This window comes from Penaeus vannamei, chromosome 18 (assembly GCF_042767895.1).
Source record: "Penaeus vannamei isolate JL-2024 chromosome 18, ASM4276789v1, whole genome shotgun sequence".
Lineage (NCBI taxonomy): Eukaryota > Metazoa > Arthropoda > Malacostraca > Decapoda > Penaeidae > Penaeus > Penaeus vannamei.
Genome location: NC_091566.1, coordinates 21,505,696 through 21,530,695, shown reverse-complemented (window position 1 = coordinate 21,530,695; position 25,000 = coordinate 21,505,696). Strand labels below are relative to the sequence as shown.

At 50.2% G+C, this 25,000-nt stretch overlaps 1 protein-coding gene across 13 annotated transcripts in view; it reads right to left on the bottom strand.

The window, feature by feature from the left end:
• Positions 1-25,000, bottom strand: part of siz (Brefeldin-resistant Arf-GEF family protein schizo) — a 408,468-nt gene that overhangs the window by 175,843 nt on the left and 207,625 nt on the right. For 4 of the 13 annotated variants that reach the window (XM_070132991.1, XM_070132995.1, XM_070132992.1 and 1 more), the window contains exon 1: positions 23,071-24,328. The exons of the other annotated variants lie outside the window; for them this stretch is intronic. In XM_070132991.1, the coding sequence (XP_069989092.1) occupies positions 23,071-23,798 (728 nt within the window). In that variant the 5' untranslated portion in view covers positions 23,799-24,328. Of the gene's footprint in view, positions 1-23,070; positions 24,329-25,000 lie in introns of those variants that run through there. 13 annotated transcript variants of the gene reach the window in all.

Sequence of the window (25,000 nt, the reverse complement as noted above, 5' to 3'; positions counted from 1 at the left end):
GCGCACGAGGCACCGGTCACAGCGTGGTGATGTGGGCCACGAGCGCGTCGCCGGCGTCAGCAAAGCAACAACAACAAAAGCGTGGAAAGTTGCCGCAGGAGCCCAGACGAGACTTTCCAGCGCCACACAAAGCCGCCCGGGATGCTGCCTCGTCTCTCTCGCGCTCCGGAGGCTGAGCTAATTTCACTAGCACCAGCGATACTATCCTATCCTATCTTTTCAGGGGGACGCAGTGAGGCAAGGCGGATGAGTGAGCGGGCGAGTGAGTGAGTGAGTGTCTGTGTGTGTGTGTGGAGAGAGGGAGAGAGAGAGAGGGAGAGAGAGAGAGAGAGAGAGAGAGAGAGAGAGAGAGAGAGAGAGAGAGAGAGATAGAGAGAGAGAGAGAGAGAGAGAGAGAGAGTGTGTGTGTGTGTGTGTTTGCGTGTGTGTGGGAGTGAGAAAGTGAACGAATGCGTGTGTGAAACAGTGAGGGAGAGAAAAGACAGAGAACGATAGAAAGAAAAAGAAAGTAGAGACAATACCCCTCCCCCCCAAAAAAAAAAAATAAAAAACACAGAACTGCAACACAGATCAACCTCCTTATAGGTTCCTTTGACACACCACAGGGCACAGGGGCACACCCACTTGGCATCAACGCGTGGCACAGCCGCCGCGTGGCACAACCGCCACGGGTCAGATCAGTCTCCGGTATTTAGTGCCAAATGTCAAGGCGTCACTGCGGTTTCCTGTCATAGAAGCGCCACTGAATACTTTCCACTATTGCCTCTCATTACAAATCTTATAAAATTAGTGGGAAAGGGAAGATTAATTCACTCAGCGGCTCTGCTTTTGAACCGAGGGATCGATTAGTATCTACATGCACGCGTTTGTATATATGTATGTATACACTTAATGTGTGGATTGATGAATGCATGCACGTTGGATGGATGGGTGGATGGATGGATGGTTGAATGGATGGATGGATGGATGGATGGGTGGTTGGATGGATGGTTGAATGGATGGATGGGTGGTTGAATGGATGGTTGAATGGATGGATGGATGGTTGAATGGATGGATGGGTGGTTGAATGGATGGATGGATGGTTGAATGGATGGATGGGTGGTTGAATGGATGGATGGATGGTTGAATGGATGGGTGGATGGTTGAATGGATGGATGGGTGGTTGAATGGATGGATGGGTGGTTGAATGGATGGATGGATGGATGGATGGATGGTTGAATGGATGGATGGGTGGTTGAATGGATGGATGGATGGTTGAATGGATGGATGGTTGAATGGATGGGTGGTTGAATGGATGGATGGGTGGTTGAATGGATGGATGGATGGTTGAATGGACGGTTGCATGGATGGATGGTTGAATGGATGGATGGATGGGTGGTTGAATGGATGGATGGATGGTTGAATGGATGGGTGAATGAATGAATGGATGGGTGGATGGATGGGTGCGTGGATGAATGAATGAATGAACGGATGAATGGATGGATTGTTTGAATGGATGAATGAATGAATGGATGGATGGATGGATAAAAAGATAAATAAATGCACGCGTTTGTATATATGTATGTATACACTTAATGTGTGGATTGATGAATGCATGCACGTTGGATGGATGGGTGGATGGATGGATGGTTGAATGGATGGATGGATGGATGGATGGGTGGTTGGATGGATGGTTGAATGGATGGATGGGTGGTTGAATGGATGGATGGATGGATGGTTGAATGGATGGGTGGATGGGTGGTTGGATGGTTGAATGGATGGATGGGTGGTTGAATGGATGGATGGTTGAATGGATGGGTGGATGGTTGAATGGATGGATGGATGGATGGTTGAATGGATGGGTGGTTGGATGGTTGAATGGATGGATGGGTGGTTGAATGGATGGGTGGTTGATTGGATGGGTGGATGTTTGTATGAATGGATGGATGGATGGATGGTTGAATGGATGGGTGGTAGGATGGTTGAATGGATGGATGGGTGGTTGAATGGATGGATGGTTGAATGGATGGGTGGATGGTTGAATGGATGGATGGATGGATGGTTGAATGGATGGGTGGATGGGTGGTTGGATGGTTGAATGGATGGATGGTTGAATGGATGGGTGGTTGAATGGATGGGTGGATGGTTGAATGGATGGGTGGATGGTTGAATGGATGGATGGGTGGTTGTATGGATGGGTGGATGGGTGGTTGGATGGTTGAATGGATGGATGGGTGGTTGAATGGATGGATGGGTGGTTGAATGAATGGATGGATGGATGGATGGATGGTTGAATGGGTGGTTGAATGGATGGATGGATGGTTGAATGGATGGATGGTTGAATGGATGGATGGGTGGTTGAATGGATGGATGGATGGTTGAATGGACGGTTGAATGGATGGATGGATGGTTGAATGGATGGGTGAATGAATGAATGGATGGATGGATGGATGGGTGCGTGGATGAATGAATGAATGAACGGATGAATGGATGGATTGTTTGAATGAATGAATGAATGAATGAATGGATGGAAAAAAAGATAAATAGGTACGTAGGTAGATGGATGCGTGGAAAGAAAGAACAGGAAGAGAGGGAGATAACGCACATATATCCACGTAAATACGTTACCGGTGTATATCAAAGCATTAAACCAAAATCCGTGTGTTACAAGGACGTGAATAAAAAACACAAAAAGCTCCTGCATTTGCAATGTCTGATTGTGGTGCAATTTTCGCAACGTGGATCAGAAAATTGTTCCCTTCGCTCAGTTGTCCATAATAAAAAATGGCATTTGCAGAAAAATAAACACACAGTATATTTTCTCGACAAGAAACTGTACCAAAACACGCGAATATTCTGAAGATATTTCAAGAAGTTTCACATTAAAAAATGCGCAGTTTCCAGACCTGTAATTTTCGCAAAGTAAAACTACCAAAGTTTGCGTAAGAGTTGCTCGCACGAGGAACAGGAGGGTACAGAGGGAGGGAAGGGACGCCGTTGCAAAGGACAGGTGAGATGGAGTGGTCGGAAGGAGAGAAGAAGGGAAGAGGAGGAGGAGGAGGGAAGAAGGAAAGAGGAGGAGAGAGAATGGAAGAAACACACAACAAAGAGAGGAAGAAAAGACAGTAATAAAGAGAAAAATGTCAGAAGAAAATAGATAAGAGGTGAGGAGAGGAGTAGAGGGAAGATAGAACATACGAAAGGGAGAGAGAAGGATGAGAGAAAAACGGTGAAAAGAGAAGGCGTAGGACGGAGGACGCTATGCACGTCAAGATCAGCAGCTGCAGTCGGCCGGGCAGCTGCACATCCCAGGGGCAAGAAGAAGCGTAAAGGAAAGGGGGGTAGGGGGTGAAGAGAAGAAGAGGCGACAGGGTAGTGGCAACGTTAGCAACTACCTCCTCCTCCCCCCCTCCCCCTCTTCACCCCCCCCCCTCCTCGAGCGTGTACTCCCTGCTACCAGTACCGTCGAGACTTTCACTCGAGATCTCGCCTGCCATCTGCCTCCCCGTCTCTCGTGCCCCGACGCGGACCTCTATGCTTCTTTGCCACGCCATCTACTCTTTCTCCCCCCTCCTCCTCCTCCCCCCCGTTCCGCTTTCTCTCTCCCCGTAAAAAGAAAAATCCAGAAAAGACGGAACGAACAAACAAACAAAAAAACACACACACACGAAACACAAAGCCAGATATATGTTTCCGAGAAGGTGACAAATCTCCATTTCGCGAGAGACTAAATGACCCCTATCCGCTGGGTCACGCCCTCGCCAACCGCCCTCGCTCGCGAATGACGTTTACACAAGCCATCATTTCGGGTTGACTGCCGGGGCTCAGGGGGAGGGGGTGGGGGAGAGGGGTGATGGCACGTGTACTCTACTGCGCTCGATTCGCGAAAACTTACCTTCGACGTATTTCTACTTCCACGCACACCAATCCATGTGAAGAGGAAAGGCGAAGAGGCCAAAAATAAGTGAGTGAGTGAGTGTGTGTGTGTGTGTGTGTGTGTGTGTGTGTGTGTGTGTGTGTGTGTGTGTGTGTGTGTGTGTGTGTGTGTGTGTGTGTGTGTGTGTGTGCGCGTGCGTGCGTGCGCGTGTGTGTGTGTGTGTGTGTGTGTATGCGTGTGTGTGTGTGTGTGTTTGTTTGTTTGTTTGTTTGTGTGTGTGTGTGTGCGCGCGCGCGCGCGCGTGCGTGCGTGTGTGTGTGTGTGCGCGCGCGTGCGTGCGTGTGTGTGCGCGCGTGCGTGCGTGTGTGTGCGTGCGTGTGTGTGCGCGAGTGCGTGCGTGTGTGTGCGCGCGTGCGTGCGTGTGTGTGCGCGCGTGCGTGCGTGTGTGTGCGCGCGTGCGTGCGTGTGTGTGCGCGCGTGCGTGCGTGTGTGTGCGCGCGTGCGTGCGTGCGTGTGTGTGTATAGATATATATAGATATATTATATATATAATACATATATACATACATATATATATGAATATATACTATTTGTATACATATATTCATGAATGTATGAAAACATATGAGTGCATGTGTGTATGGGTATCCGAGAGAGAGAGAGAGAGAGAGAGAGAGAGAGAGAGAGAGAGAGAGAGAGTGAGTGAGTGAGTGAGTGAGTGAGTGAGTGAGAGTGAGTGAGTGAGTGAGTGAGTGAGTGAGAGTGAGTGAGTGAGTGAGTGAGTGAGTGAGTGAGTGAGTGAGTGAGTGAGTGAGAGTGAGTGAGTGAGTGAGTGAGTGAGTGAGAGAGAGTGAGTGAGAGAGAGAGTGTGAGAGAGAGAGTGAGTGAGTGAGTGAGTGAGTGAGTGAGTGAGTGAGTGCATATGTGCCCGGGTATATGAGTGAAGTAAAATACTTCTCTAAATAGCTTCCAAGCAACCATAAAAGCCAGCGCCAAAGAAGCGACAGAACGCCATTGGCCAAAGGAATATTTCTCGAACACTAACGACCGGTGGAACCGAAGCTGACGAAGGCTGGCCGCTGGGTGTTGGCCGCCGCCTGACACCGATCGAAGCGTCGAGAAAGTGGCCGCCATTAACAAGTTCTTCGGTCGTTTGGTCGGTCGCGAGGTCAGCGGTGACAGCCTCGCAAGACTATTTGGAGGGACATGCAACGCTTTTCGTCAGCCGCAGACGTCAGCCTCCCCACCCCCAAACCCCCTATCCCCTACTCCTAACGGCCTTAGCGTGACGCCGCGTGCATGCGTCGGCGCGCATGTCCTTGCAACATGCGTGAAGCGGAGGTTTCGGCGAAGGCAAATTAGCAAACCCTCCTACCTACTCCGCTCCTCCGCGGCCGCCCGGAGTGACACGGCAGAGCATCCCGCCGCCCATTCGGTTGAGACACACTTCACCTCGGCGTCGAGAGCCGGCAATAAAAAGGGACCATAAAGTTTACACAAGGCTGTTCATCCTCTCGCCACACCACACCGCGCCACGCCACGCCACGCAAGCTGCGACCTGTGATGCAACGCCACGCTTCCACGCGCCTCCCTGCCAACGACTGTACTGTCTCTTCCATTCTAAACCCTCGACCCTTCCATCCAAAACGAAAACGTTTTGTCAGAAGTACACTTTTTGGAAAATGGAAGGGAGGAGAGGGAGGGAGGGAGAGAGAAAGGTGTATTTGTGTGTGTGTGTGTGTGTGTGTGTGTGTGTGTGTGTGTGTGTGTGTGTGTGTGTGTGTGTGTGTGTGTGTGTGTGTGTGTGTGTGTGTGTGAGAGAGAGAGAGAGAGAGAGAGAGAGAGAGAGAGAGAGAGAGAAAGAAAGAAAGAAAGAAAGAAAGAAAGAAAGAAAGAAAGAAAGAAAGGAGAGAGAGAGAGAGAGAGAGAGAGAGAGAGAGGGAGAGAGAGAGAGAGAGAGAGAGAGAGAGAGAGAGAGAGAGAGAGAGAGAGAGAGAGACGCCATAATCCGCAAAGCAACCGACAACGATCAGTCTATTAGATTTGCACAAAGCTTAGGCCTATGAACGGATTTGCATACGACGCTGCTGTCTCTCGTCTCGCTCAGGAAAGCCTTACCGTTGCACTGCCAGCCAAAAAATAAACATTCGCAGCAGCCGTATACATGCAGAGGGCAAAGGGGGGAAGTGAGGGGGGGGGGAGGATCACGTGGCATAATACTGCGGCATCTCAGCCTCTTCTCGTTTTCCCCATCCCTCTTCTCCCTTCCTTCCCCTCCCCTCCCCCTGTCCTTTTCTTTCCCACTCCTTCTTCCCCTCACTCTCCCGCCTCCTTCTTCCTCTTACTCTCCTTCTGCCCCCTCCCCTCCTTACCTATCTTCCATCTTCCTTTTCTCCCCCTCTCTCTATCTCCCTCTCTTCCTTTTCCTGGCCCCTCTAAGACCTTCTAAGTTCATGTTCCCACTACTCGTCTCTCTCTCCCTCCCCCCCTACACACACGCACAGGTTCCCCACCCCCTTTCCTCACGAAAAAAACTACGAACAAACAAATGCAAGTAAAGAAAAAAAAAACGCGAAGAATAATAAAGAAATAAGGGGGAGGGCAAGGAAATGGAAAAAAAAGATGACTGAGAGGCAACGAAGATAAATGAATAATGATTGGAAGAAGCATGAAAGAGAAATACGAGGAAGAGAAGTGCGAAAAAATAGCAAAGTGATATGATATGGAAGATACTGAAGAAGAGGGAGGGAGGGGGAGAGGGGAGAGGGAGGTTGACAAAAAGAGTGAGGAGAAAGAAGAGCACCTCCCACATCCTCTAAACCACGCCCATATAAGGAGCGTGGTACCAAATCTCGCGTTTCCTTCCCACACACCAACACATGTCACACTCATACACACACACAATAACAAACACACACACACAAAAATACACATACAAATATACACATACAAGCGCGCACTCACTCTATCTCCCCCCCCACACACACATACATACACACACACACACACACACACACACACACACACACACACACACACACACACACACACACACGCACGCACGCACGCACGCACGCACGCACACGCACGCACGCACACGCACGCACGCACACGCACGCACACACACACAACACACACACACACGCACACACAGCTACCTTCCTCCTTGCTACTGCTTCATCAATCCCTTTCCCAAATGTGCAATAAAGCGTACCAACCACTTCCTCCGCCTGTCACGCTACGTGCCCGGTGCGGTGCGGTTGGGTACCCAGTGCGGTCGGGCATTTTACACGGCGCTGTTCTTGGGTATCTGCACCAGAGTTGGCATGGCAGTGCGTCCAGTGTGGTCCGGCTGGGTGGTCTTCTCGGGAACTAACTATTGTTTGGTTGAATGGTGCCCCCAGTAAGGTTTGTTGACGTGCCCAGTACCATGAGGGTAGGATGTGGATAGGCTGTGGCTCTAGTCACTGCCAGTAAAAGGCACCACGGGGGTGCCCCTGGCCCATATCACACCGCCACCACGCCATAAACAAAACGAAGGTGCCACTTTCGACGTGTCATGGTGCCTCGCAAAATCACCTCATCACGATGACACGTCACGCCATGGCACGACGAGAAGACAGAGGGGGAGGGAGGGAAGGCTATGGGTGGGAGGGGAGGGGAGGCTATGGGAGGGAGGGGAGGGCAGACGATGGGAGGAGAGGGAGAAGTTGGAAAAAAAAAACTTCATCGGGAAAAAAAGACTTTAAGAGAGAAATGACGCAACAATAAAGAAGAATTCAGCCTCCACGCATGGCGTTTAGCAACAAGGGGTCCTTCTTCTGCGCCCAAAGCTGCCTCCGGCCCACGTCAGCTGCGCGCCCGAATACAGGTGTCGGCGCCGCGTCCATTAGCGACGTTGACGTAACAATTCGCGACAACATATGCTACGGCTTCGGCCTCCACGCTGCGGATCTCTGATGTAATAAGAGGGATCTCCGTTCGAAAGTACACGGAGCAGCATGCGAAACATTTACAGTGATATCATATGGCAACACTAACAAAGGCAATAACAATAATCGTAAGTGAAGAAAGGGATTGGTGACGGTTATGAAGACAATGATGAGTTCTAATGATGATGAACAAGGCAACGGAAATTACAATGACACAGACGATAAATAATCATAGCCCCCCAAATGACAATCGAAAATGTACACCATAACAAATCCGTGAAAAAATCAACTCTCACCCGTAAAAGGCAGTCAGCCTATCCCCGACACACAAACAAGCAGCCCCCACCCCCTTCCCTTTAAAGACGAAACCCAAACAGCAAGGGCCACTGGGCGTCAGGAGCAGGAGAGCCACAACGCTGACAAGTCCGCCTCGAAACCCGCGTAGCGTCTCAAGGTCACCGCTTCGCACTCTCTAAACTTCACCAAAAGTAAAAAAGCCACAAAAATAGTAATGACAATAAAAAAATGCAAATAAAAAGTCCGCCGCGATGACAAGGCCTACATCAGCTGCCAGCCCCCGTCCGTCAGCCGTCAACACGTCAGCCGAGACGCGCCGCCGGCCATAAAACACTGGACACTTGGGCTCTCGAAACCTATAAGAAGGGCTAGAGCGAAGGATGGCGATGATTGCGCTCTCGAGAGGCGGGGAAAAAGGGATGGACGCGACGAAGGAGAAGGGAGCGAAAAGAAAATATAAAAAAACGAAAGGAAAGTGTTACGAATATAAACAGGGATGTAGGTCGGGAAAGGAAAAAAGAGAGAGAGAAAGAAGGAAATAACGGAGAGCAAACTAGAAAGCGAAAGAGAAAGAGAAGGGGAGGAGATGGGAGAACAGAGAAGAAAGAAGACAGAAGAGAAACGAGAGGAATCAGAAGGAGGAAGAGCGAGAAAAGCGAAAGAGAAAGAGCCAGAGAGCGACTGAACCCAAGCACTTGAATGCAGCCCCGCGCAGAACCCCGCTGCCGGATGTTCCCACGGCGCCCCCAGGCTTCTCACAGCCACTGACACGAGAGAAATCAGCCATCTAACTCAATCAGTCTCAAATGTCCACCTCCTGTCACGCTGACCGGCTCGAGCGGGTCAACAGCGCGTGAGAGGTCATGCTGTCACCAAGAGCGATGTGGTGGACCATGACAATCGGCATTTCACATTATATCTGCCATGTGTATGATATTAATTCCCTTGGTTGTAATTTATAAATACTTTCTAGCTTGTTCATTCGTTCATCCGTTCAACAGTTCAGAAAATAACGTCTCCCTCGTAATCATAATATCGAAGAAAAATACCAGCTATAAGAATTAACTTTCAAGAGACTCAAAAGTTGGTCTCTAAGGCATTAAACATGAATAAATCATGATCTACGTCAGCGATGCAGATGTCAGTTCATAAAACATAATTAGCCAGGGTGATAAAGCTAAGAACAAAAAACGTAAATAAAAAACAAGTCCAATTGTAATAGTAATGGAGATAATGATGACAACTGGTGAAATCTAATTCGCGGAAATGTGCCTGAGAAGGAAGTGTGAGTGAGTATTTGCGGAGAGGGGAAAGGGGAGAGGGAGGGGGAAGGGAGAGAGAGACGGAGGAAGGGGAAGAGAGGGAAGGGGAAGGGAGAGAGAGACGGAGGAAGGGGAAGAGAGGGAAGGGGCAGTTAGGAAAGGAGAGAGGGAAGGGCCAGTTAAGAAAGGAGAGAGGGAAGGGGCAGTTAGGAATGGAGAGAGGGAAGGGGCAGTTAGGAAAGGAGAGAGGGAAGGAGGAAGGGGAAGGAGGAGGGAGGAAGGGAAAGGGGAAAAAAGGGGGAAAGGATGGAGGAATATGGAAGGGGAAGGGGAAAGGGGGCAGGTTTAAGGAGAAAGGAGGAGAAGGGAGATGGGAGGGGCGGCGCAGTCCATGGCACTTCACCCGAATTCCCATGTCCCTTGATCTGCCCCATCCGCAAATCCCCGCTGCCGATTGGGCAAGCCATAATCATCCGATGGGTTCAAGCGAAGTGTCTGAGTCCCTTTACTTAGTCAGCGCAGTATTCATAATTTGAAAATGAAAATGTAATGCGCTTCTTCCTTTGCGTTCAATTTGTTTTCTCCTTCTCTTAGAGGGAGAGAGAGTGAAGTTCCTGTGTATATCTTTGTATAAAAAGCCGTCTGTGTATCCTTTTCCTTGCAAGGCTTCAAACGTTCTGTGCGTGCGGACAATAAGCATAAAGGCACATCACCAGTAAATATCCGATTGTTAAAAAAAAGAAGCAATCATCAAATAAAGATCCTGAAGGCCGGAAAACATTCAAAATCTAACCTACATAAAGATCAACGAGCCAATTACAGCAACATAATTACCCGAAGTACCGCAAACAGTCGTCTCCCGAGCCGTTTTCCTTCGCATTACGCCATCCTCGACCAATACAGCAAACATTGGCAATAACAAGAGGAGTCACGCCTTCAAGTGGTCATCATTATGCAAGCCTAACGAGTATCCCCGGCCCAGAGTATGGGGAAATTGACGCTAATCGCCCGCTCACTAGCTCGCTCGTTCTCTCTCTCACTCACTCGCTCACTCTCTCTGCCGCACCCAACATCTGGCTAACTCGCTGCTGTTGCGGTATGGTGATTTCATTGTTGTTTTACCTTCACGTTGCACTATTTTTTTTCTTTGTCTTTTTTCTTCCTTCTCTTTTCTGCGACGAAACAAACCCCCGCGAAAGTGAAATGGATATCGCCAGATTTGGTTAGTATGAGGCAGTTTCGTAACAAAAAAAAAACCTGCATGAAGCATTAATTTAAGCCTTTCCTAATCCTCTCATTCGGGAAATTAGATGTTCATAATAACCAGCCTTGGGAGAGGGAGAGGAAGCGGAAGAGACATAGGAGAGGGGGGAAGAAAGGGAAACAGGGAGGGAAAGAAGTGGGAGAGGAGAGGATAGGGGTGGGAAAAGGAGTGAGAGAAGTGAGATACAAACAAACAAACAGACACACACACACACACACACACACACACACACACACACACACACACACACACACACACACACACACACACACACACACACACACACATACAGAGAGAGAGAGAGGGAGAGGGAGAGAGAGAGAGAGAGAGAGAGAGAGAGAGAGAGAGAGAGAGAGAGAGAGACTGACAAGAAACAGAGAGAAAATTAACATTTCGTCTTTCTTAATTTCTTCAATTTGAAATGCACGCATGAATGCTCGCTTACGCAGACCCCGACATGCAATTACTTTTCCTTTCTCTTTTCATAAATATCAAATATCCACTCTCTCCTCATTGCACGTTCGCCATTATGAGTAAGCAGACTCGGCCCTCACAAACTCCGGAACTGCAGATCACAGCAAATGATGAATGTTAATGTTTACAAGGGCAAACTCACCAAGACTCGACACAAGGAACTGGGTGACTCAGCCCAACACGTACGCATGTAAACATACGCATGGTGGTAGTACATATACACGCACACATACGAGAGAGAGATTGAAGGAGAGTAAATGAGGATGGAGAGGAGATGATAGGGGAGTGGAGGGGGAAGGAGAAGGGGAAGGGGAAGGGAGGGGAGGAGAAGTGGATGGGAGTGGAGAGAAGAGAGGAAAGGAGAGAAGTGAAAAAAGGTAGGAGAGGAGGGGAGAGAAGAAAAAGGAGAAAAGAAGAGATGAAAAGAGAAGAGAGAAACACCAAGTGCCCTCATATATCATCAGAGACCCATTAGTTCCAAAGGCAACCACGCAATAATGCAGCAGAAGACCAACGAAGCTCGGGCGGCCGTATCTTTAAAACGTCACGATCTTAGCACATCACCACCCCTTCCCCTCCCCTACCTCCACTTCTACCTCCATCCCCACCCCCACCTCCAACCCAAACCCTACCCCTACCTCCCCCCCACCTCCACTTCCCCCCCCACCTCCACTTCCATTCCCCCCCCCCCCCGAACCTACCCCCACACATCCCTCCCCCACCGACTAGAAAATAAAGGCAAACACCCCACACGATCTCGCGGGCGTGCAAACCCTCTGGGCGAGCGACGGGCGGTGGACGGCGAGGACCGGACACAGCTCTCGAACCCTGTCTTGCCTCACTTGAATCCGAGCCCTTGCCTTGCCTCCCTTGCATCGCCGTCGAGTAAACAAGCCTCGTCACACGGCCGGATTGCAAATAAATATCTCACTTAGCAACAGCCGCCATTCAGCCCACACGCCTCCATCTGTCCTCTCTCTCTCTCCTCGACGCTTGAGTCGGATTCTCTCCCTTTAGTTATTTTATCTTTTCTTCGACCTGGCTGTGATTCTGTCGGTGTGTGTCAGAGTGAGAGAGTGAGAATGTTAGTGATAAAGAGTGAGAGGGAGGGAGGGAGGGAGAGGGGGAGAGAGAGAGAGAGAGGGGGGAGAGGGAGAGGGGGGAGAGGGAGAGGGGGGAGAGGGAGAGGAGGGAGAGGGAGAGGAGGGAGAGGGAGAGGGAGAGGGGGGAGAGGGAAAGGAGGGAGAGGGGGAGGAGGGAGAGGGAGAGGAGGGAGAGGGAGAGGAGGGAGAGGGAGAGGAGGGAGAGGGAGAGGAGGGAGAGGGAGAGGAGGGAGAGGGAGAGGGAGAGGAGGGAGAGGGAGAGGGAGAGGGAGAGGGAGAGGGAGAGGGAGAGAGAGAGAGAGAGAGAGAGAGAGAGAGAGAGAGAGAGAGAGAGAGAGAGAGAGAGAGAGAGAGAGAGAGAGAGGGTGTGTGTGTGTGTGTGTGTGTGTGTGTGTGTGTGTGTGTGTGTGTGTGTGTGTGTGTGTGCGTGTGCGTGTGCGTGTGCGTGTGCGTGTGCGTGTGCGTGTGCGTGTGCGTGTGCGTGTGTGTGTGAGTGTGTAAATGTGAATGTGAGTGTGTGTGAATGTGAGTCTGTGTGTGCGTGTGAGTGTGTGTGCGCGCGCGCGTGTACGTGCCAGTGTCTCCTCTCCTCTCTCCCTCTTTCCATCCTTACCTCCCACCCTCCCCTCCATCTTTTTTATCGTCATTCACCCCGTCTCATTTCCCCATTTTTTCTGCCTTCCTTCACCCCGTCTCCCTCCTCCTCTCCCGGCACAGAATGAGTCATTTAGTGCCTGGGTGGGGAGGAGGAAGGGTAGGAGGGGGAGGGGGGGGATCACGCATTAATGCCAAGACAGGCCCAAAGAGAAGCTACTCCTGCTGTCACACGATGAGGACGATAACAAAAAAGAGAGAGAGAGAAAAAAAGCTTGAGGAGGACCGAAGGAAGCGAGAGGGGGAGTCAAGAGATTGCCAAATACCGGAACAAGGCGCTCTTTTTCTACCCAATTTGGCTGAAGAAAGAAAGAAAAATACCGCGAAGAACGACCCCACACGAAAGACACCAAGCCAAGGTCCCTTTTCTTCCCGCGTGACTACTCTCGCCATGAAACGACTCCTGTGCCTTCGACAACAGACAATAGCTAAGGCCGGTGAGAGAATGCTGTTCGCTGGCGGTGTACTGGCGATACACGACACCCTCAAGAGAGCAGAAGAACAACAGGAATAAAATATCACAAGAACCGCATGACGTTTTTTTGGGGGGACGACTCCCACACTGCCGGACCTGCACCATACGTCTCCTCTCTATCTCTCTTTTCCTTCTTTTCCACTTACTTTCTTTTTCTTTTCTCTTTCCCTCTTGCGCTCTTTCTTTCTCTTCTTCCCCCTTCCCCACTTCTTCTCTTCCATATTACTCCCTTTCCTATTCCTCCATCTTTCTCTTTCCATCCTCTTTTCTTCGTCACCACCCTCTCCCTACTTCTTCCTCCTCCTCCTCCTCCTCCTCTTCCTCACGTCCTACCCTTTCCTCTCGTCCATCCCTCTCTCCTTCTCTGTCTCCCCTCCTTAATCTACCCCCAATATTGACATCCCCAAGCACCCTCACTGCTGAACACGGCCACGACCCCTGCGGGTACACCTCGTAGCAAATGAACCCTCCTTGTGCTTTAGAGGGGAAGGAACACAAATAAATCGATATGTAAAAAAAAAAAAAAAAAAAAAAAAAAAAAAAAAAAAAAAAAAAAATACAACAAAATCTCTCTTCGTTTGTGTTTGTGGACGGAGTCACGTGACGTACGACCTCGTCCGTCCGTCCCTTGGTCGTCTCCCCGACACGACCGAAACGACCGAGAGCAGACAACACGACGGCGGAGAGTGCCCGTCACGGAAAAGGCAATCGAATGTTCACCCCAATTGCAGTGATCGGTGCAAGTTTCTCTTTTCTGGTTATAAGCTGACCTTTGGGTAAATTAACCGAATATGAACGAATATAAAAAAATCAGTCGACCAAAGAAAGAAAGGAAAGAAAAAGAGAAACGAAGAAACACTAAAACGCGAAAAAATATAATTTCATAAATACATTCACTTCATCACCAGCCTCCCCCAACCCCCTCTAATAGATAAAAAAAAATCACATATATATAAATTGAAACTTTCTGATTTAATAAATCACGACAAACCATCAATTACGCGATGACGAAAAGTAATTAGAAGACATTCTAAGGTCCCGATCGCTGCCGCCGACCTGATGACGCCGAAGCCAGAGCCACTCCGCCGGACACGCCTCTCGACTCGGCCTCTTACATCGCATGATTAACTGGCCACTTCAGTCTCCTCGACGCCGCGGAGTCTCGTAGTGATAGGCGGAGCGTAGACGACATCGGCCACAAACGCCGCCTTGGGTGAGCCATCTTGAAAATTAATCCTTGCCTAATAGTGACTATCTTAACGCCCTTGCCTTCCCCCCCCCCACCATCCTCCCCTCCCCACCCGCCCATATCAGCGCGCATGGGGTGGGGGAAAGGAGGTAGGAGGGGGGGGGGGGGGAACGTGTCACTCTTGTCACAGTCTCGAGAGGTCCCACATGGTCGCACGCCCTTGGAACGCCCGCAACAAATGGGCTCTCTCACGTTACGTTCTCTCGGGCGTGTGAAAGGGGGGAGGGGGGGTGGGGAGTTCGGGGCACTATACCCCTTCACATTGGAAATTTCTCACGTGTCTTAAAATAAGAAATGTCGACCGTTTCCAAAAGAATAAAATAACCACAGCACTCCTCAATAAGACAAGCGTCTTTATGCTTTTTCTTCCCCGCGTTTCGAAAATTTGGATCAGGTAACAGCCATTATAGATTAAATGTTTTTTTTCCCTAATAAACAAAAAATACATATGCATTCACGCACGCACGTTCAAACCACGCAAAGAAGAAGAAGAAGAAGAAGAAGAAGAAGAAGAAGAATGATAATACACCTACGCCTCTATTGGCCGTCCTCTTGAAGGAGCTCTGTGCTGATGCCAAAGAAGTGTCAGTCTTTCTCGCTCGCTTAAAGTCCGCATATCTCCTTGCTTACTCCTCTTTGGTTCTTTCTTCTTGCACTCGCTCATTCACTCTCACTCACTCACTCACTCACTTACCCACTTACTTACTCACTCACTCACTCACCTACCAACAGCCTCACCCATCCACCCACCCACCCAACCCACCTCCACTCCCTCACCCACCCACCCAACCGACCCACTCGCCCCCACCTCCCGTCTGCACGGAGGTCGTCACGGGGCGCAGGTAGTGATAGTATCAGGGTCAGAGTTGAGGGGCGGAGGGGGAGGGGGAGGAGGAGGTGGAGGGGGGGAGGGGGAGGAGGAGGGGCGGAGGGGGAGGAGGAGGAGGAGGGGGAGGAGGAGGAGGAGGGGGGAGGGGGAGGAGGAGGGGCATCATGCATACGCAGGGGGGTGAGGGTCGCGCCGGACACGCCATGCCCGCTCCCACCTCCCTTCAGCGCAAACACAAGATACTGAGGATTATTAGCCTCGCGAGTCCCCGTCGGATTCCCACGGCGTCCTGGGCAGCCGTCGTGGGATATTGGACTCCACTTTTTCTTTATTATTATTTTCATCATCATTACTATTATCACTGTTGTCATTAATATTATTACTACTATTCCTATTATTAAATTCACCCTCCCCGTCATCATCATCATCGTTATCATTATTACTATCATCATTGCTATTACTACCATCATCATTATCAACATCACCCACATTCTTTTTTTCTTAAACGTCGTCGTACTCGTTGCCCCGTGAAGCGCCCCCCTAGAATCAGTCTCTTCCAGGGGTCATCCTGTCGTCGGGGCCCACGCAGCGCCTGTCGTCAGCGATCCTCGTCGTGTCGCGCCACCTGCCGTCCTGGTGTCACTTGCGCCACTCGCCAGATGCGGCTGCGGACACCCGATTCCCTCGCTCGTCTCGTGTAACCAACACTCACCCTCTATTTAAACATGTTCCAGAAACTCCTAGAGTCTACGCTAGAATCTACTCGATATACGGCCGCGTTTCGACAACCGAGCGACTCCTACCTTTGCTCTGAGGGGAAGTTCTCATGCTACTCGCCCTTTCCACATTGCCACTCACCTGAAAGAAATAGAAAAAAGCGTGTTAATGATCGATGTTATTTGGGAACACAACATTAGCGTAATTCAATCCACTTATGCGGATGAGAGACATGAGATAAAATGAAATGAGATAAGATGAGGGTGGGAGGGAGGGAGGGAAGAAGGAAGTAAGGAAGGGAGGGAGGAAGGGAGAGACGGAGTTAGGAAGGGAGAAAGGGAGGAATTAAGGAAGGAAGGGAGGAAGGGCGGAAGAGAGGGAAGGAGGAAAGAAGATATACAGGAGAACGTGAGTGATTAAGTGAGGGGGGAGGGAGAGAGACGTACACAGAAGGCACGCCCAGGAGACACGCAGGACCAGCGTCCACCAAAGGACATCCGGCAACAGCGGCGGGACATCACAACACATCTATCTACCTGGCGTGCGTGACGTAGCTCTTTCGCCTGTCACTCCAGCCTTGATATCTCAATGCTCACATTACCATGTATGATTTATGATACACGCTAAAGCCTTGTACTTAAGGGCTTTAAACTCACTCACTCACTCACTCACTCACTCACTCACTTATTCACACACATAAACACACATAAACACACACTCACATACACTCACACTCTCTCACTAACTCCCCCCCCCTCCCCTCTCCCCCTCCCCCCCTCCTCTCTCTCCCTCTCTCTCTCTCTCTCTCTCTCTCTCTCTCTCTCTCTCTCTCTCTCTCTCTCTCTCTCTCTCTCTCTCTCTCTCTCACTAACTAACGACTAACCAACTAATTCACTCACTCTCTTATTCAAACACTAAGCCATTCACTCTCTCTCATCCACCATATCATATTCTCTTCTCGAGTAATTGGATAAGGGAATCATGATGATGTTAGTACGTGACGCGCCCTTCCAAAACATATGCCACATGCTCTTTCAACACATCCATCAGGTCAATAAAGGTCACGAAGAACCACACAGTTACAGTGAACGCCACAATACCACGGATGCGTTCGTCATTCTACCCGAAACGTATTCATCCTGTTCAATCTCCGGTCTTACCAGTTGCGAACACATGCCAGTAGCTGTTTTTAGACAATATCGTCAACTAGGAAATGAAACGGAATAAAAATCCCAGTGTTCAAGCGTCTAAAAATAATGTCAATGTCTTGACAGTCACACGCAAAACAGCAGCAACCAAGAGAATGCTATTAATCTTAATAATTTGAGACCATTTCATATCATTGTCTCATTACCATTACAAACCTAAAGAATATCATAAATAGTTAATTCCTATCCACTCACGCAAAGCATCACAACAACGCGCACCACGAAACCCGCAAAAGCAAAGAAACCCGCGCAAAAAAGCCCCGGAACGCCCCCCCCCCCCCTCTCCTGCCCGGCCCGAAGTCCTAAATCATCCCATAAATTCGGCCAATTCCGCGAGGGCCGCCAATAATGGCTTGTCGAACGTGTCATCCATTCGTTGATTTATTACCTGTCGCTCGATATGCTTAGACCCTTAATCATCGGCGCTTCTGCCTCCTTTCAAGCGCCGCTCGCTCGCCGCCGACGATGACGAGACGACGGCGCCGACGACGGTGCAGCTTGCAAAGATACCCGAGGAGGAAGGAGACGGTTACGAAGTTTAAAAGCAATCGCGGCAACTTGGATGAAAGATTAAGTTTTGAGTTGGGACGATAGATACTATGCATTGCTCCCCTGCGCATCATTACCATCACGATCATTTTTGCATCAACATCATATTACATTTGCTTATTATCTTTACCGCCATTTTCATTACTACTACTAACCCCAACTCACACCACCTCTCATCACCGACTCATACCTAATCACCCCACACTATCCCCTGCTCGCCCCTGCCATTCCCACTGCCACAATCACCACCAGGATTGCCCGCGCGGGCCGGGCGAGCCAGCTGGTAGCAGCAACCAGTGCAACGCCCTGCCAGATGCCCGCCGGCCCTTTCTTCCTTATTTGTCCCCGCGCGGGGCTCTGGCATCTCATTAACTGCGCTCCTCGTGTGTTCGTTCTCGTTATGTTTACGCAGCAAAAGGGAGGCCTATCCTTGGTTCCCACGCTAATCTGCATGCTCGCCGGTACGCGGGTCATGAGGCGAGCGCGCTCATGAACCAGCTATGAGGTGGGCCGGTCCGCCCGAGTGAAATAGCCGCGGCCCTCCCTGACGACTAGCCCAAGGTCAGAGTACGGTACCGAGCCTTATCAGAAAAAAGAGTGAAGTCCTGCCAAAGGATCCTCATCAACATAATGGCATTTGCCTTCTTTACACTTCCCAGTTTATGAATTTAGTTATTTTAAATTTTACTGCTTCTTTGTCATTAGACACTAAAATTATATAGCTTTCCCTAGGGCTTCTAATGTCACTGTCGCATGCCGTTCTCGCTCAGTGACGGCCTACGCAACACCATTCCCGGAGTGGGCAGCGGTGTTTGCTGGTGGCCGGCACGGCGACCTTCCAGCATGCTATGGGACGCCGTAGGCCTACGCAACTTGTACTTGACAATCCAACACGAGCACGCAACAAAATGCCGCTCACGGCGTCGGCAATTTCTGCCTTTCAGCGAGCCACGTACGGGAGAAACAAAGGATCGAAGTAGACCTACTATTAAGTGCTAATTGCAACGGCCTTCTCTTCGTCCACGCCTCGTGAATCAAGCCGTCACGCGCGGGCCATAGATGACGGTGTATTATCTCGCCATAAGAACGAGTAAAGAAGAATTACAAAGTCGCCCAAGGCTGCCCGAGCAACGCCGCCGCCTTCATCTACCTCCTTGTCGCATTCTCAAGGTAACGAACAAAAAAGTGCCACGTCACCCGCGGGAATGTGCGGTGGCACTCAACGCCGCGAATTCCGAGCGTGACGGTCGGTCGCTGGCGGTAACAGACACCGGCGGAGAGTCGAAACACTTTGTATATTACGAGAAAAGGCTTTGCAACGCTTACTCTGCTAACATCGCTCTCTTAATCACCATACTTGCCGTGGTCTCGGGAGAACGCTGTGAGGCGGAACGCTAAAATGAGTACAAAAAATGAACTCCAAAAAAGCGTAATTGCATAAACGGCGCCCTAATGAGTCGCACGTGTGCAGGTGCACCTCAACAGTAGACGGAGTCGACAGAGACGATGATGATGGTCGCAAACAAACACACGAGGGAAAGGCTGGGCGGAAGGACACTTAGAGAAAGTAGAAACGGAAAACAAAAGACTGAAAAACACAATACTTTAGCAAATGTGACGAAGGGGGAGCGCAATATACATGATTCTACCAAGATACGAAGACCTCGCCCTAAACCACAAGAAAAATCCTCTGGACAGACTGCCTGAGAGGAGCCTGACGAAAAGTAATCTCTGCTTATCCCAACGCTCGGGAAGGAGAGATTTCAAGGGTAATGGCGGGCGTCGGGGTAAGGGAAGGGGCACACCCGTGACCTTGAACCTCCCGTCGGCTCGCCCATAGCCACGGCATTCGTCATGAGTTCCCGCTGAGGTGGGAAGTTCTGCATCCGAGGAACATTTCTCGCATTCATGGCTGCTCTTTGTAGAAATTACTGTAATTCTAGAAGGTAACATTGCAACGTAATCGCCACGCTTAAGAGCTATTCTTAGCGGCACGAAACGTGACGGAACTGTTCTGCTGAACATTCGGAATGAATACCATTAAAATCCGACACAGAAAAAACAGAACACGAGATAGTCGTGGAATGAATACAATAGAATTTCACAAAACTACTTACTTTCAAAGTCTGCGATAGTGACTGGGTTGATAAGCGTGGAACAATACGTCGGCTAGATACAGAATCTCTGATGGGATGATCGAGCATTGCATAATGAGACCGCCCAGGCCATTGTTAAGTAAGATAACTAATAAAGGTGATTTCCTAGAATCCCTGTCGACAATAATCCATAGGGGAACTCTCATATTCAGTGCTCATTTACCTCAAATGTAAAATACAAACGCTCTCTGTATCAAAATGAGGTACTGCAAAAGCCAAACATGTTGATGCTATAAACGCAATCCTTCTTCTACGAATCTACAAACACCGACGCCCTAAAGGATCCCATTTCGGCCGAGGGAGCGGCATCCCGGGTGTCGATCACATCACCATCCCTCAGCACGGCCCTGGCGCCTCCCACACTCCCCGCCCTTAATCCCAGCACCAGCGTCCCGGACTCTACCTTCCTTAGCACCCCCCTCCCTCCAGCCCCACCGTACCACCTGGCCCCCTTGCACCCCTAGGAGGGCCTCCATCACGCCCTCCGCATGTCCAGCGTGGCCCTGGCATCCTCGCACTGGGCCCCCCGAAATCCCCGACAAGGACCCTGCACCATCGACCGAGTCGCTCAATCGCCAACCCCGACCCTTTCCCATCGAAGAGCCCGTGAGTCCCATGAAATAATTCCTCCTTCAATTTTATTCAACTCTGGCTAAAGAAAAGAAGCACTTTCAACTCACAACGACTCGTCCTGGTGATTCCCGCTCGACTGGCTGGCGTGGCAGGGCGCAGTCCCGCAGGAGTATCACTCACCTGCCCGTGACACTGAGCAGTCACTCGTGTCAAGGCCTACTTAGCGGGGAGAGTGGGGTTGGTGGGGGAGTGGGGAGAGGGGTTGGTGGGAGGGGGGAGAGGGGCTGGTGGGAGGGGGAGAGGGGTTGGTGGGAGGGGAGAGGGGTTGGTGGGAGGGGGAGAGGGGTGGGGGGGAGGGGGGTGGGGAAGGGTAGGCAGCGGGGTGATTGGTATAGGTGGGGCGAATCTGGCGGGGAGAGTGGGGTAGGTGGGGAGTGAGAGATATTTAGCGAGGGAGAGTGAAGGTGATGTAGATAGGGGGAGATTTTGTACGGGGAGTGGAGTTCGTGGTGGGGGCGAAAGAGATTTAGCGGGGAGAGTGAAAATTGATAAAGATGATGTAGGTGGGGGGAGATCTAGTGCGGAGAGTGGAGATTTAGCGAGGAGTGTGAAAATTGATATAGGTGGGGGGGGAGGATTTAGTAAGAGAGTAACGTTGATGTATGTGGGGGTGAAAAAAAATTAATGGGGAGGAGGAGTGAATTATCGGGATAGGCGGGGTGAGTGGGGGGGGGGGGGAGGGGTTTGTTTACTCATCCCGAGAAGCGCCTTGTTTAACCCTTACTGCTGCTGAGACTGGGCAGGTGGGGCGAACGCTCCGCACTTCTGCCCGCCCGGAGGATTTGCCAATCCATCCTCTGAGGGAACCTCCTCCATCCCACCCTTTTACTCGTACAAAAATGGTCCAACGAGAGAGAAAAAACTTCTTCCATCTGTCAAAATAACCGAAAACACCACAAACAACAGGTCCTAACAACCTGAGTGACGTTGGAGAGCAGCTAGGCCCTCCCGCCAGAGCTCCTCGCCAGAGTTCACCGCCAGGGCCCACCACGGGGCATACACCGTTCTGCCCTCCCACACTTACCGGGGCATTACCATATCAAAAGGCGCGCCGCAGCCTCCCACGCCCGCCTGGGGACTGTGTCCTGGATGCTTGGATGCTGGGGAGTCCTAGCACGCGTTCCCACACCTGTCAAAAGCGCGGCGAAGGCAATATGCAAAGTGAGGGCGACTCCTTTCACTATCATTAGGAATATGTGAAGGGATATTGGAGTGGATGGATAAAGACGAAGCAGTTTTCAGAAATACAGACACTGCTTACTTTCTTTAGATGATACATCTAATACCAGGTCATGCTACTAGAGGTCGTGCCGAATTACAATCAAAAAGTAAAATTAAGAAGCAGAAAAAAAAATGCTTGATACCGCAGAAATAATCGCAGTGCAATCTGCACTATAGAGAGCTTACACATATCCGTAATAAGAGTCGGCTCCTCCCACCTCTCCGACTTGCAGCTGCCGTGATAAAGTGCCCCGCAATGCCCTGCAGTGCCTGGCTCGCATCATCTGAAGGAGGGGCACGCCACCTCCTGCGCCCTTAACCATCAGTTAAGTCCATAGTAGGCCAATGTATCCAGACCAATCAATATCCCTCTTTATTCATGTCATCCACCTGCGACTCTTTCAACCTTAGTGAAATCAACAAATAGTTTACTAATAAACCCAACTGTGTCCATCGAATCTCATTCCCCACGAAATACCCTCAAACCCTGAACATCCTCCACACACGCAATCGTCTCCACCACACTGCCGAAGACTTTATATCAAGTCTGTACATCAAAGTTGTCGCACGCAAAATAACGAAGGGAAGGGTACGTCAACGTGTTAATGCCAAAGGCCTTTTCTCTCTACCGCTCCGTACGGATTTATTTTCCTAGATAAAGTAGGAAAACGAAAAGCTCTTTGGCTTAAACGTTTGTTCATTCTTCACAACTTCACCTGAACACCCTCTCTCTTTACACGATTTCAAATCTCTCCTAGACACGATAATCTTTTTTTCTGATCACTTGAAACCAGACAAACATTTTTCTTTTTCCTCCTTTTTCTTTTTTCGCCTCTGTATTTTTTTTTCCATTTATCATTTACCCTTCTACCTCGTTTAATACCATTTCACAAAGAAGTGTGACGAATTCTGAAACCATAACTGCATTTTAGACTATTTACGTTTGTTTGTTATACTGCATATTACCCCTCCCCATCCACCATTATTAAGCGGTGAAGGGAGAATGGTCCCTCGAGAATCAAATCATCGCCAGCCAAGAACAATGCCTCTATTACACATTCCTCATTTCGTATTACCTGCCGCAAATTATTCCCGCAATTAACATTTCTCGCCGATACCTTAATCGCGGTGAGGCACGTCTACAAAAACACACGACTAACGATCCATCATACTGGTGAAACCATCACAAACCTGTCACGTGATCTTCCTTCGTCAACTTGCGGTCTCTCTTCCTCAGACTGCGTTTCCCTTTCGTTCTCGTGTACCTCCTCTCTGTCGTCCTGCGATTCTCCTCCGTTTTCCTCGTCTTTCGGAGTGTCGTCGCCGTTTTCCTCGTCTTTCGGAGTGTCGTCGCCGTTTTCCTGCAGGAGGGACCCCGCGGCCTCGCCCTCCGGTGCCGCCTCGTTCTCACCTGCGCCTTCAGCCGCGTCCTCTTCCCGCGCGGCTCTCACGTCCCTGGCGCACAGGGGGCAAGCCGCAGCCGCGGCGCGTCTCGCTTCGTTCCTTTCGCACACCGAGCATCCGCCCACTCTCCTCCAGTACTCGTCGCCCTCCTCGTCCTTGAAGCGGATGATGGAGTTCTTCTTGAGGCTGGTGTCGAGGTCGGGCGTCTCTAGGCTCTCCAAGTCGCTGTCCTTTCTCCTGAGGATCGCTTGGATGACGTCATCGTCCCCCGTCACGACGTCCACAGCTTCTCCCTCTGTGATGGCCCCGGGGGAGGACTCCCGCCCCTCGTCCTCGCCGTGAATGCAGTAGTCCGTGCGGGAGTGGCGTAGGGGCGGGGTGCAGGACCTGGGTACCCCGTAGGTCTCCGGCAGGCTGAGGCTCTTCACCAGAGGCTGGGACAGCCTCCGCGTGGGTCGAGGCCCCTTCCTCTTGAAACTAAGCTTCCTTTTCCACATGATGAGGGTGCTGGGCATACGGCCTTGTCTTGTTACTGCATTCAACTCTACACCGGAATAAAATTCCCTGATACACAAATGAAGTCCTGTATGAGTTCGTACCTATCCTACAAATATAAACTCTGCATTTCTCTAAGAACTGAAAAAGCTCTTGGGTTCTGGTTCCGCTATTCAGTTTCTGGTTTTCTGGGCCGCAGCTATTACGCTCAGCTATCACATAATTGGCCCGCCGTTTTTATTCCATCTCCAATCCAGTTCAGACGTGAAATTACACGTAAACACTAACTGACAACTGGAAAATTCTGTAACACTGGGAACTCCGCAGTCAGACGACATCCAACACACTCTCTTTTGTTCACGAACACGTACACAGATCACTTAAACGTACATGCCCGGTGAAAAAGTACGAACACAATCTTTACATCGAATAAGAGAAGTGTGCAAAAAAATGTTAACGCCTCAGTCTCTACAGATAACGAACGAGAAAAATATCCCAACTGCGTGAGCACCCATCGAACACGACAGACGCAAATGGACTGGCACTCCGCCTGGCACCGCCGGCGATAAGAGCGACCGCCGCCGGATATCGCGCTATCTGTGCTGTCCATCTCCCTTGTTAAAACACTAACAAGCCTTTTCTACGGAATGACACTATCGCTGGATCTGCTGTGACCTTTTGCCTTGTAGCTGTTACAAAAACGGCTTGTTCTTATGACACGGGAATAAGTCGCTTGAGATAAGCTATTGCACAGACTCTACTTTATTATATTTCTAATTGAGTTTAGTTTAGGTAAGACTATCAGGACTAATTCTTCAACCGCTTTAGGAGACACATTATAATTCGAAAATGCAAAAGTAACCGGAAACGCAACATACATAAGAGTAGTGAGAATTAGCAAAAAAAAAAAAAAGCTCAGTGTCCCAGCCCTTCTTATCCCATATCCAATTTCTCCAAACCTCTTCAAATTACTCTTTGACAGATCTCCTCCCCCCTCCCCCCTCCCCCCTCCCGCCATCCAAGCGCTAAATCCCCTCCTGCCTTAGCACAACCCCCCCCCCTCCCACCACCACTTCCAACCGACCTGTACGAGAGATGCTGGGTGTGTTCCCATCCCCCCAGAGCGAGGTCAAACGCGAGCTGACCTGTGTGACCTCTGCCACACATCTTACACCAGCCTACCAGCTCCTGCGTGTTACCCATGCCGATGCCGAATCTACAC